At 45.4% G+C, this 14387-nt stretch overlaps 1 protein-coding gene across 3 annotated transcripts in view; it reads right to left on the reverse strand.

The window, feature by feature from the left end:
* LYST (lysosomal trafficking regulator) overlaps nt 1-14387 on the reverse strand; it is a 4348576-nt gene that overhangs the window by 4202447 nt on the left and 131742 nt on the right. For all 3 annotated transcript variants that reach the window (XM_086927077.1, XM_086927076.1, XM_086927078.1), the window contains exon 3: nt 2774-2864. In XM_086927077.1, the coding sequence (XP_086783203.1) occupies nt 2774-2864 (91 nt within the window). The remainder of the gene's footprint in view (nt 1-2773; nt 2865-14387) is intronic.

Genomic DNA, 14387 nt, shown 5'->3' on the forward strand with positions numbered 1-14387 from the left:
ACTACTGTAATCACCATTTGGTCTACCCCCAGGTGGAGGAAAGCATATTGTAAAAAACAGACCTGATGATGATGCTTTCACGTTCTACGAGAAGGGGAGAATCAAGATATACGCTCCATCACTACTGTATGTGAATGAGGGGTTTTAAGTTGGTCAACACATCTGACCCCGCTTGTAATACAGGTACAAGTGATCCATTCTCCCTTTGATTACTTACCTTTGTCAGGAAGCCGACTGAATCTCAGCTTCTTTCTCCCTCCTATGATTATATACTATGGTAATGCGTATAGTCATCGACTCCATTGTTAAATTGTTTTCCCGCATGGCGGGTGAGGATGAAGTGTAAAATAACGTATAGTATAGATAGAAGTAAGAAGTATTAAATAAGTGCAACTAACACAGACATCTGGGGAGGAAGGTGTTCACATGAATCTACAGCACTACATGCCATGAACTGAATCTTAATGGATAAGTACAATTTTCCATTCAAGGTATGTGCACCTGTAGATACTTACAATGTGCATAGACTGTAAAGTAGTCCAAACCAGCTGTGTCTAGCCTGTGGGAGTTGCAGTGGTGTGGGAAAGTGTATGTAGAACTGCATGACCAACATTGTCTTGTTGGCAAGCCAGTACATCCACACAATAATATTTTGTAAAAGTACGTGGTGTGGACCATGTAGCTGCCTTACAAATATCGGCAATAGGGATATTTCCAAGAAAGGCCATAGAGGCTCCCTTTTTCCTCGTGGAATGAGCTCTAAGATGAAAGGTAATGTTCTTTTAGCTTTAGCAAAGCATGACTGGATGCATTTAATAATCCATCCAGGAATGCCGGATTTGAAATGGCTCTCTGTGTGGGGTTTGGAGAAAGTAACAAAAAGCTGTTGTGTTTTTCTAAAAGATATAGTTTTGTCAATAGAATACATGAGGGTTTCGTTAACATCTAATGTATGGAGAGCCCATTCAGCAACAGAGTCTGCTTTAGAGAAAAATACAGGCAGTATAAAAGATTAAGGTAAAAATGTGAAACCTCCTTTGGAGAAAAACTTAGGAGTGGTGCAGAGTACAACCCTGAGAGCGACTAAAAAGGGTACCTTCCAGGATAGAAGCTGGAGGGGGTAGGAGTGGATGGGTTAAATAGAGGGCCAATTAATCTCGTTAGTACAATATTAAGATTCCATTTTGGGGCTGGTGAGACCCATGGAGGAATAACTCAAGAACTTTCATACAATTAGAAGTCTCTATCAGAAACAGTGGATTTTTTGTCCTTCTCACTGAAAATGATAAAGTGTAACTGTCTTTGATGGTTGAAGAGCAATCTCAATTCGGACAGTCACTCTGCTTAAAATAATGGATATACTGTGGAACACTAACCAAACCTTTATCTAGTGGTGTGGCAATCATAAGCATTAGCGTAACTAGGCACAATTTCAGGAAAATTATTCATAATTACACAGAAAGCAAATCAGTCATTTAGTGCTATATATCTAAGCAAAAATGATTCCTTGTGTCAATTTTTGACATGAGGACATTTCACCAAAAAATGAATTACGCAAAAAACAGCTGCTGCAAATGACCACTGCTCACATTCTGGTTGTTTGCATCATTCCTCTGCTATACTTTTGCTGCAAACAGTGGCTCAATTACATTTCATTGCAAAATAGCATAATTTCAGGAATTTCGGATATTAATTGAATCACTAAAATCCTGAAATTTTGGCAGCATAGTCTAAATGTTGCCAGGCCTACTTTCAAACATGCCTAACACAGATCCTGTAGATGTTTTCCCTTACAGCTGAAGCATGTGAATATATGTTGAAGCTGTTGCAGGGATCCTGCTCAATAACAACTATGATTGGGACCATAGAACATCAGTTTGTAGGGACTGAGTCATCATACCGCCTCAGTATGTTTGAGCCAGAGTCAGACTAGCCAAAGTACCCCACTTGCCCTCTCCTAACCTTTTCAGAGAGACAAATTAATCGGCACCCCAGAACACAACACTCGTGGCCCTCTCAGGGATCACGGAAATAGGACACACCCTTTCTCTCTCACTCATACTTGTCCACAATTAGATAAGAAAGAAACCCGAAGTTTACAAAGTTTATTTAAACTGTTGCGCTCTAAGATGCAATAATTGCGCCACAATTTGAAAACTCAACAATAGCACCAGCATGGTTAAACCGTATACCATGAAAAGCCCCGTCATGTTATCTGATAGATATGCCTAAGCCCTCCCGTACTATTGAAGCCAATTGATTATGTAGTATAGATCTCTGGGTTTAGTGGCGACACCGACCTTAGCATACATAGTTGGATGTTCTACACCATAGCTGATGCTACACTCTCGTCTCATGACCTTGGCTCTGTGTGTGTTTTTTCAGAACCCCTGTCCACAGTTATACGACAAGATATGTGATTCAAAAATAGCAAGCAGCTGTATTCCTTTATGTCTAGGGGCTCATGTCTGACCAGAGATAACAACAAGAGGCAATGTTGTTTGAGCTTGCCTAGGCTGTTCACACTAAATCCCATAGAGAAGAATAAAATACAAAAACATGTGCTGGCTCTGTGTGAAAACATAATGTGGCACAAAGGCAAGCTTGTTTTTTAATAACGCGTGCAAAACCAAAGCAGCCTACAACGTGCATGATTAGGCTAACATAGGGAAAACGACAACGGGTCATATGAGAAAAAAAACGACTAAGCTTTACCAACAAATGTTAACAAAAAACAATACAATTTAATAAACTGTATGATTCTAGGCATTACCTTCTGCCTTTTCCTCTTGAACAGGTATCTTCCAAACAAGAGGCAAAAGTGACAAAAGAAGAGTAAGCAGTTCTTCTCGACATGTCAGATCCTGGAAAAAGTAGGAAGTATTAAAGATCAACAGTATATGCTCATATCACAGATGCAGAATGACCCATACCTTTATGAACACGGGTTTCAACACAACCAAGTCTCCAGCCTTTTGAAAATCAATTTGTGGACACTGAGAGGAAACTAATTTACCATATCATCTATCGTACAAAGCAATTTAGAAAAACACAGAGCCCAGGAAGCCATTCTAACATTCAGCCTGTAAAGTTGTGCGGTGAAATTCACACTCTTCCATATGAGGAATTCTCATCTTCTCAAGGAGATTCCTGAGAAAACTATTTACTGACAGAATTTTCACATCTGGATGTTCCTGAACTCCAAGCAATTTAACCTAAATATGAATCAATCCCTTAGCCTTCCCTTCTTACCTGCAGTCCAATTATCTGTGAACACCAGGATGCAACTTCGGAAAAGAGCCTAAGCTCTACAAAATTATTTTCATGCATTTATTAATTTCAGTGTTGAATATGTTTTGACAGCTGACACACCCTAACCCACACACATACAGGTCCATATGGAAAGTTATTTAATTCGGATTGTCAGAAACGTCTATGTACAGAACTGAATAAATGATATAAGAGATCGCTACAGTTCCTTAACTCAACTTTTTCCATAATGATTATAGACAGCATATTAAGAAATAGGCTTCTTCACAAAAATATATACAATAATGTCAACCAAAATGGTGGCAGGTAGTGAATAAATTGGTGCAAGCAGCACATTTGAAAGTAAATCTATGCTGAGAGGACAAGGGCACAGAAAAAAAGGGGGTACAAAAAAGTGGCTTTCTCAGGTGTCATAAGAAATCTGCCAGTGGCAGGGAAGGCTCCTTTCAATATCATTAAATTCCTGGGTTCGGACCAAGTGGTCATCCTGCCAGAGGAACAGAAACACGTCTCCACACCCAGGAGTTTGTCTTCTGCTCTGGGAATAGTTTTCACACCTCATTCAGAGTGGAGCCCTCAGATCACAGCAGCGGAAAGGTAAAGCAAATTAGCCTTCAGAAGCCTCACTTTTCCTTAACATATCAAATCAGACTTCACCGGTGAAGTCAGCTTTTACTAATTACAAGGAGTCCAAAGATGAAATATCTAGGTATTTCCTAGCTGGAGACAGCATTATTACAATTAATACTGTATCTTGTGCTTTTTTGTTATAGAACAGTCAGCCTAGTTACAGTGGAAATAGTTTTGAGGCTTTTTCAGAGCAAGGACATGTTTAACATTAAATATCATCATGTTCTTAATATTTGGTACGGCACGGTTACTCAGAATCTTTTTTTCAGCGGACTTTCAGTCCGCATACCATTACTCCGTGAGGTCTTTGACCTCGCATACCATCACTCCGCATTTTCTCACAACGCATGTGCATTTACAACGCATGCCTTTACAACAAATTAGGTTGTAAAGGCATGTATGGTAAATGCACATGCGTTGTGAAAAAAAAATAGACTTCAAGAAGATGGAACCAGGAGGAGTGTGGAACCACGACGACGAGAGAGGTAAGGGGGTTTGGGTTAATTTTTTAGGGGTGGGGGGGTCGTGCTGGGGTAGTGATTGTGTTGTGTAGTGTAGTGTAGTGTTAGTGTAGTGTAGAGTTGTGGTGGTTGTGTAGTGTAGGGTCGTGCTGGGGTTAGTGTTCTAGGGTTTAGGGTAGTGTTGTAGTGTAGGGTCATGCTGGGGGTAGTGTTTTAGGGTTTCGGGTAGTGTTGTAGTGTTTGTGTAGTGTAGGGTCATGCTGGGGTAGTGTTTTAGGGTAGTGTTGTAGTGTTTGTGTAGTGTAGGGTCATGCAGGGGTAGTGTTTTAGGGTTTAGGGTAGTGTTGTAGTGTTTGTGTAGTGTAGGGTCATGCTGGGAGTAGTGCTTTAGGGTAGTGTTGTAGTGTAGGGTCATGCGGGGGTAGTGTTTTAGGGTTATGGGTAGTGGTGTAGTGTGTGTAGTGTAGGGTCATGCTGGGGGTAGTGTTTAAGGGTTTATGGTAGTGTTGTAGTGTTTGTGTAGTGTAGGGTCATGCATGGGGTAGTGTTTTAGGGTTTAGGGTAGTGTCGTGTTTGTGTAGTGTAGGGTCATGCAGGGGGTAGTGTTTTAGGTTTTAGGGTCGTGTTTGTGTAGTGTAGGGCAGTGTATGTGTAGTGTAGGGTAGTGTTTTAGGGTTGTGTTTGTGTAGGGTAGTGTATGTGTAGTGTAGGGTAGTGTTTAGGGTCGGGTTAGTGTAGTGTATGTGTAGTGTAGGGTAGTGTTTTAGGGGTTAGGGTAGTGTTGTGCTGTGGGTGTAGTGTAGGGTAGTCTTTTTGTAGTATAGGGTAGTGTTTTAGGGTTTATGGTAGTGTTTGGGTAGTGTATGTGTAATGTAGGGTAGTGTTTTAGGGTTTATGGTAGTGTTGTGTAGTGTAGGGTAGTGTAGGTAGTGTTTTAGGGTTTAGGGTCGTGTTGGTGTAGTGTAAGGTAGTGTAGGGTAGTGGGTAGTGTTTTGGTGTTGGTGTAGTGTAGGTTAGTGTTTTTGCAGGGTACTCACTTACCTTTAAAACTTTTACAATGAGTATACCTTTAACATGCATGACTTTGCATTGTAAAGGCATGCGTTGGAAAGGCATAGTCGTTGTAAAAGTTTGCGTTGTGTTAATTTGCGGAGTGATAGTATTTGCGGAATCATTTTTGCCGAGTGATGGTATGCAGAGTATTTGTATGCGGAAAAACTTCACATATTCTATTCTTAATATTTAAAAGGAAGGTAGATCGGTGAAAGGGTTTGGCAGGTCGAATTGCACTTGAATAGCTGCTTTAGTCAGCCTTTAATGGTAGGCCTGTAGCCATATTTTACATTGTCACTGCAGTGGGTGACAACAGGCGCTGCAGTCCACTAGTGACATTAACTTACAGACCCTGGGTACACTTTGTACCATAAACAAGGGACTTCTAGTAAAATATGCTAATTATTAGTACTGCTATGTCATCATGTTGACAGGAGAAGCACAGCTTCTTTAGTTCTGGTTAGCAGAGGTGAACCAACAAGTTTCTTACCTTAATTAATGCCATATCTAGTAGAGACTATCTAGTCGCAGATTCCTTACCTTAGAATGATCATCAGACTGGATCTGGAAACTTGTTTGTGAGCAGTACTGCTGCGCGCCGGTACATGGCGTTGCTGAGCTCCACGTGGCATCATTGGCCATGCCGGAAGTGATGTCCCTTTCTCTATAGAGGCACCACCCCAGCGCATTGATGCCAGTTTCTTTTCGTGCCTTTACACATCAGAACTGCAGAGCCACGAAGAACCCTGAAAGGGGGAACAGCTTTTCCTGAAACTTTGTGCGCAGAGCAGGGAGGATGGGTGGGTCGGTAAGAAATCTGCAGCTAGATAGTGTCTCTACCAGATAAGGTGCTACCAAAAGTAAGCAACTTTTTCATTTGATAAGAGATTTCTACCTGCAGATTTCTTACCTTAGACTAGATACACAAGCAATACCTTCCTGGAAGTGGGGCTGCAAAACAATTTCAATCTAGAAAGTCCTGCAGGATCGAACGAACAAAGGGACGGTCCCAATGGAACGGACTGTCCAGGCAGTTATGCTTTGTGAATATGTGTAGAGAAACACACGTTGGTGCCTGGCAGATATACAGGACTGGCACTCCATTTGCTAACGCAGTGGTCGTAGCCTTAGCTCTGGTGGAATGAGAAAGCAAACCCTCAGGGGGTAGCTTCTTGGCTAATGCACAGCAGATTTTGATGCAGAGCATGACCAATCCGGAGATGGTTTGCCTCTGCACAGGTATTCCCTTCTGTCTCTTCTTTGCTCTGACATACCCCACAAAGAGTTGGTCTTCCACCCGGAACTCTTTCATGCGGTCAAGGTAGAACAACAATGCTCCTTTTGGGTCCAGTAGGTGAAGTCGCTCCTCTTCTTTAAAGGGATGTGTGGAAGCATAAAAGGTAGGGAGGGTGAATGACTGGCCTACATGAAAAGGAATGACAGCTTTAGGCAGAAAGGAAGTTCTAGTCGGAAGAAATATCTTGTCTGGACATATGTTCAGGTATGGAGGCTTGGATGACAAAGCCAAAAGTTCACTGATTCTCAATAAAGATGTCACTGCCAACAGGAAGGCGTCTTGATGGTAAGGAGCCTGAGAGGACAGTTGTGCAATGGCTCAAAGGGGGTGCACATCAAAAACGTTAGGACTAGATTAAGGTCCCACTGAGACACGAGGAAGAGGGAAGGAGGACATGTTGCAAACCTTCCAAGAACATATATGCAACAGGGGATTTGAAGAGTGAGGGCTGATCAGGCAATTGCATAAAGGCTGAGATGGCACGAAAATAGCCCTTGAAGGCGCCCAGAGCTGAGCCCTGGTGGGCAAGGTAAAGTATCAAGAGAAAGACCTGGAAGAGAGGAGCAGAAATAGGGTCAACCTGTCTCTCTGCACACCATGCCTCAAACTTACTCCAACAGCAGCTGTAAAGGGAGAGGTGTGGCGCTGCGGCCAGGGCGACTGGCGCTGGAATCTGGGGATCACGGTTCGATCCCCGGCGCCAGCGGCAGATTAGCCCAGCACCATGTGACTCTGGGCAATAGCTTGCTTAATCTTCCCAACGGTCCCCCAGTGCCTGGAGACCCTCACGGGTGATTGTTCGCGCTTTACAAATGTGAATTATATATATCGTCTTGGCTGCCAAGATAACATTGCAGACTTTGGGCAGAAGGTCAAAAACTGTCAACTGTCACCGCTCAATCTCAATGCATGAAGGCGGAGCATTGACAGTTTTGGGTGGAGTACCCTCCCCATCTGCTATGACAGAAGATCCTGCAGAAGTGGCAGCCTGATCGGAGGACCAATGGCCATGCTCAACCTCCCTAGATACCAAACTCTGAGCCCAGTCGGGATTCACATGAATGACTCGGGCCTAGTCGTTCCCGATCTTCTTGAGAACTCTGGGCAGGAGCGGTATAGGTGGAAAGACAGAGTAGGCCTGAGCTCCACTTGAGACGAAAAGTGTCTGAGTGAGAGCAGGCTTGAAAACTTCGCAGAACTGTTGACATTACACCTTCTCAGCAGTGGCGAACAAATCTAAACAGGGCTCTTCCGACTGCCTAAAGAGATCTGCAGCACCTCTGGATGGAGATGCCATTCCTGATTCGCTAGGCATTTTCGGGTGAGTCCAGACAGACCGCCAGGTTTTAAACCACCAGGGATATTCCCTGGCGTTCCAGCCATGTGCAGGGACGCGGGAAATCTTGTCAAAGGGTCAATGACATCACCCCGCCCTGTTTGTTGCAGTACCACAGGGCAGGGGTGTTGTCCATGAACATCTGCGCTAGGCTTCCAGGGATAGAGGGTAGAAAGGCTTTTAATGCCAGCTGGATCACCCAGAGCACAAGAAGTTTGTGTCACCACTAGGAGATCTGATTGAAGAAGGGAGAGGGATCTCCTGCTGACCCATTCACGGGTCATTATCTACCGCTGCAGATCTTTTGCAGTTCTCTCCAAGAACTGGACCAGGTTGGAGAGATTCCCCTGATGATGCACCCACTGTAACTTCAGGTCCAACTGCAGAGCCCGCATATGTCAGCGGGCATGTGTATGTGTCACAAGCCGGATGCAAGAGGCCATGAGTCCCAGCAGCCTCAGTCAGTCTCACCGAAATCCAGGATAGAGGCCGAATCATCAGTATCACAGCCAGAATATCCTGGACTTGCTGTTTGGGAGAATAGACTCATAACTGCACCGTGTCCAGAATAGCTCAGATGAAAGGGAGCATGTGAGAGGGAGTCAGGTGTGACTTTGGCACGTTGGTAGTCAACCTCAGTGAATGCAGGAGGTGTGCCGTGATCTGAAGGTGGGAGATGGCTGCCTCAGGCGAGCCCGCCTTCAAAAGCTAGTAATCGAGACAGGGTAAGAGTGGCCCCGCTGATCTCCGCAGATGAGCTGCAACCACCACCATCATCTTGGTGAACACCTGAGGGGCACTGCTAAGGCCAAAAGGAAGCACTGCAAACAAAGTACTCATGGCCCACGGTGAACAGCAGGTAACTCCTGTGGGCAGGCAGGACGGGAATGTGGAAGGATGTTTCCTGCAAGTCCAACACTTCCATCCAGTCTCCTGGGTCTAGGGCAGAAAGGACTTGAGCGAGCGTGAGCACTTTGAACTTCTTCTTGAGGAAGAAATAGATAGGAGGCGGTCTAGGATAGGACGAAGGCCTCCGTCCTTTTTAGGCACCAGAGACTAGCAGGAATAACAACCACGACCGACTTCTGGTGTCAGAACCCTCTCTATGGCTCCCTTGGCCAAGAGAACCTTCAATTCCTGGCGGAGCAAGGAGAGATGGCTCTCCTTCACCTTGTCGCAAGTGGGTGGCGTGGGATCACTAATGGGAGGGATTAGCCACTTCTGAGAATTTGAAGAACCCAGTGGTCTGATGTTATTGACCAACAGTGGGACAGGTGATGCAGTATCCTGCCTCCCACTGGGTGCCCACAATGATGAGGGGGCAAACTGAGGGGTGCTGCTGAAAGGTGGGTGGACTGGCCAGATCTCTGGCTACCTGGCCCACAGAGTCTGTGGGTACAGCGTCCTCGGCCACACAGAGGAGTGGTGGCTAGGCGTGTAAAGACACAGCTGGAAGCAGTGTCCGTGCTTCAAAAAGAGTAAAAGGCAGACTGGGTTGGCGCAGGCCATGGAAAGACCCAAGGACCTTTCCGTAGCCCTGCAGTCCTTCAAACACTCAGTGCTGAGTCCGCCTGGGCTCCAAAGAGAAGGAAGCCATCCAAGGACATCTGTCTAAGCGACACTTGGACATTGCCGGAAAAGCCAGTTGTTCTCAGGTAGGCATGGTGCCACAAAGACACCGAAAAAGAAACTGCTCTGCCTAGCGAGACTGTCGTATCCAGCCCACATCGGACCATGAATTTGGCTGCATCTTCCCCATCAGCAAGAGCATGAAAAAGTGTGGCCCATGCCTTCCCGGGACCATGGACAGCACCTATGCCACCGAATTACATAGTGCTCAGGAGTAACAGCCCAAAGGGCATTTTCTTTCCTAAGGTGTCCAGCCTCTTGGATTCCCTATCCGGTTGAGTGGAAGGGAATGTACCAGGATTTAAACAGGAAGTGGAAGCTTGGACCACCAAGTTCTCCATGATAGGGTGGTGTATGAGGAAATTGGGATACTGTGGGGCGGGCTGTAGTCATTCATCCTGTTCACAGGAACTCCTTGTGAGAAGTTGACCTGGCATAGGATGTCCACTATTCTAGTGGGCACCTTGCACCAGCCCAAACGACCCTTATTGATGGTAGGTTTAAACAATCTTTATAGAAAGCTATCCTGGTGGTAGCTGTGGAGAGCAGCCTTCAGGCTACAACTTGAAGGAATGTAAAGCAGCTTGTTTTACCAGTCTATAATCTCTTGAATGATCACATGAAAGAGCATCACACCAGGTATATTTATATATAAAATATATGTATTTTATTCTAAACTCAACCCCTCTAGTCTCTTTATGAGGCTAGAGGCAAAAGTAAAGTACAAGAACTTAAGTAGCACACAGTAAATTAGCACACTATACATTTTGCCCTAGGGGCCTCACAATCCATATACTAAGAAAGTGGTATAAGAACCACGTGAGGGATAGAAGTTAGGCCTAGGGCCTGTAGAACCGCTGGGGCAACCAGGAATCACCCAAGGTAGGGACGCAGGAGACCCACGGGGGACGCAGGAGACCCACGGGGACGCGTGCAGTGTCTAAACACAGCCGCGAATCACCATCGACTTCTATGGCGAAAGTTAAAGTTTAAGGACACTTAGGAGTGGACTACGGTAAGACCCTTTCAGTACTGGACACTTCGAGAGTCAAGACCCACGGAAGCACCGAAGTACTCCTGTTACCTCACCCTCAGGGAAGCTGCCCTTAGTGCCTGAAGGGTAACTGCATTTTGTGACTGCTTAATAAATAGTTAAATATATAGTTAAATATAGCAATTCTTGATGTTTAGAGGAGTTCTGACAACTTGTGGCTGCAGGTGCCACTGCACCTGCAGCACAATTGAAATCATTGCCCTAGTGCTTGCTAGATAACTGCACTTGTCACTGCCTGTTTAGTAGCAACATTTAGCAATATTCTGTGTTTACTGGGGTTTACTGGGGTACAAAGAGCTTTTGTCCCTGGTGCCACTGCACCTGTTGCACCATTCATTTCAAGTTCCTTTTAACTGAAAGATAACTGCAATTGTGTCTGCGTGTATAGTAGTAGTAAAACATAGCAATATGAGGTGTTTAGAGGAGTGTTGAGAACATTTGGGCCCAGTGCCACTGCACCTGCCGCACCATTCAAATCATGAAACCTGTTGTCTTCAAGGTGACTGCACTTGTGACTGCCTGTTTAGCAGTAAAATATAGCAATAGTAGGTGTTTAGTGGGGTGCCTAGAGATTTTTGGCCTGGTGCTACTGCACCTGCTGCACAATTCATATCAAGTCCCTTTTAACTGAAAGATATCTGCAATTGTGACTGCCTGTTTAGTAGTCAAATATAGCAATATTATGTGTCAAGAGGAGCTCTGACAACTTTTGGGCCCTGTGCTACTGCACCTATTGCAATAGGAACAAACATGAGAAATGGGAGTGCATCACAGATATTATTTGCAGTAATATTAGTGAACTGCTGATGTGTTACAATGTTGATAACACACTTCCCTGGTAGACTTGCTGCATTTCTTTGGTTGATAGGGCTCAGCCGCGGGGCAAGGGCCGGCTCTAGGGCAGTGTGACTTGTCCCACTGTACCGGCTGCTGACTTTGGGAGGTGTTTGGGGGGGTTGAACGCCTTGTTTGCAGGTATATTATTGTTTTAAAAGCACCTGCTGCAATGTTCCTCGCCTCCAGCAATTTCCATGCAATATTAAATATGTCAAGATGGCTCTCAGAGTTTACTCTAGTGCAAGTTTTATGGTAGCTCCAAGGTTAATGTACCTGCTGCAAAGAATGTACACCATTTAGATCTCAAAGTGTAGGCTGCCCCACGGCAGTACCTATAAAAAAAGGCAGCGATATGGGAACGCCAAAGCAAATTCCTGCAGGGCATGGACTGCCAAGTCCATGCCCTGCAGGAACAGGGAGGGGCATGAACACAGTGGGGCATAACATGTGACCCCCTGCATGTATCCCCAGGTATGTGATCTTGCATAGGCTCCCAACATATCCCTACCATACGAACAGATCTCTAGTTGGTAATCTTTAGTGAAATCTTATATTTGTACCACCGTTAGAGTCCTCTGCTTTTTTAACGCTGAAGTTTACTTGCATGTGTAACCAATTCATGTAGTGTTATGTGAATGCAAATTGCAAACCTGCCATAAGACCCATCAGGTGGCGCTGTATGTGTGGAATGCACTGCATTTTTATTTTTTAAAGCAAAAGTTTGAAGTGATATTTGCACTGATATTTGTTGCTGCACCCATATGCGTGGTCCGGTTCTTGGCGCACATAGCATTGGCTGCAGCGCACAGAGACCTTACTCTACCGCACACAGAGGAACAAAATTAGAGGGAACATTGGTCCAGATGCAGCTGGAGGGTTCAAGGGACCAACAATGTCAATCCCTACCCTTTCAAAGGGAACCCCAACCACTGGAAGTGGAATTAAGGGGGCCTTTGCAGTGGCACCAGAATTACCACTGGCTAGGCAAGTGACACAGGTCCGACAAAATTCCCTGGTGTCTTCAGACCCATGGGGCCAGTGAAAATGATGGACAATCCTCTCCCAGGTCTTAATTTGCCCAAGGTGTCCTACAAGGGGAATGTCGTGTGCCAAGGAGAGAAGAAACCCCCTGAATTTCTGAGGTATTACCAATCTCCTGGTGGCACCAGGCTTGAGGTCTCCACCTTCAGAATACTGAAGGTCATCTTCCCAATAGATCCTATGGGACCCACTGACATTCCATGCTTCCTCAGCAGCAGCTTGCTGTTAGAGGGGTTCAAGAGGGGCAGGATTGATTCTCCAAGTCTGCCCTAGTAGGGCCCCCTTGCCCCAAAGAACTCTTCCTAGACAGGTCCAAGTTCCTCAGGGACAGTTCTTTCACAGGGACTGAGTTCATCTCCCCCATGAGACTGATCCTCACTGGGAGTTTGGGAGGAGGATAATTCCTTACCCTTTTTGCTCCTTCTCTGAAGGGCAACCTGGTCCATTTTTCCAGTAAACACAAGGAGATGACGGACGGAGTGCTGAAACTTTTCACTCACCCCAGTCACAGATATGGGTTGAATCCATCATCGCTCCTTAGCTCACTTGGCCACCTCAGTTCAGACCCAGCTATATGCAAATCAGTCTTGATTATGAGGGTCCGAGGGGGTTTTAGTCAGGTTAAAGAAAAGGGCGCACAGTTAAGAGGTAGCGCAAAAATGTGCTAGAGGGCGCAGTTGCCTTAGGGGCTATGGTAGTAGGTTCCTTGGCGTTTGGACAATCAGCATCTCTTGTCCAAGGAGTCTTTGCATTGCACAAATAACACAAAGGTTTCTTTTTACACTTCTTGGAATTTTGGGACTGTACAATCCTTCATAGTCCTGTACCTTGCTTCCAAGAGGCCAGCCTTACTGATCCTTAATAGCACTATCAATTAAATCTACCCAGTCCTGGGTGTGTGCCTTCTGGGTGTTGCTGAACTTAATCCTGTATTGCTCAATGGTTAAGACAAAACCATCAATGTGTGCACGCTTCAGAACTGAATAATTGTCAGCATTCTCTTCTCTAACATTGAAGAGTTTCTCTCCCTTTGTTAGCAAAGGAGAGCCACAAGATAGCTGCCCACTACCTATGAGGGACCTTCTGAACTTTACAGGCCCCCTCTAAAGCAGTGATCCATTTCTGGATGTCATCCACTCCTGGTAAGGAGAAACTATCCTGCTCAGTTTTCCCTGACTCTAGGGACACTAGGGTTGCCACCATGGGACTAGAGTCCCACATTTTTCCTAGCTCTTTGGACTTCCAGGGCCTCCTTGTCAGGGACCAACTGATCTCGCCTGAGATGGAGTCTAACTCTCTCAAGTTTGTTCAGGTGGTATTCTCAATCCAAGGAGTCCTCTGATAGAGATAGAGGTCCCTATGGAATATCCAGAAAAATTGAACTCAGCAGCGGGATAACTAGATCTCCTCTGTCTGCTCTGAACCCACCCAGGAGGAATAAAGGGGGACCTCTAGGGACACTCTGTGCCATCTGCACTATTCGCTGGATCAGAGTTCACCAAGGTGGAGTCCTCAGACTCCTCTTGGTCATACTCAGAATAAGGGCCACTGGGGGGTTACCTCTCCTGCCCCATCTTCTGGAGCATCCCCACTCACTTTGTCAGATCCCCTGACCTGTCAGGGTTCTGGAGATCATCTCGGATAAGCAACTTTAAGAGATACTTAGTGGTTGGATTGCAACCGGTCTTTAACTTCCTAGAAGTACACAGGGTCCTTAGTTCCTGGAACTTAAGACAACTGTATCTATAGAAGGCTGGGGTACACTAGTATCCCCAACTA

Source organism: Lissotriton vulgaris, chromosome 6, assembly GCF_964263255.1.
Source record: "Lissotriton vulgaris chromosome 6, aLisVul1.2, whole genome shotgun sequence".
Classification (NCBI taxonomy): Eukaryota; Metazoa; Chordata; class Amphibia; order Caudata; family Salamandridae; genus Lissotriton; species Lissotriton vulgaris.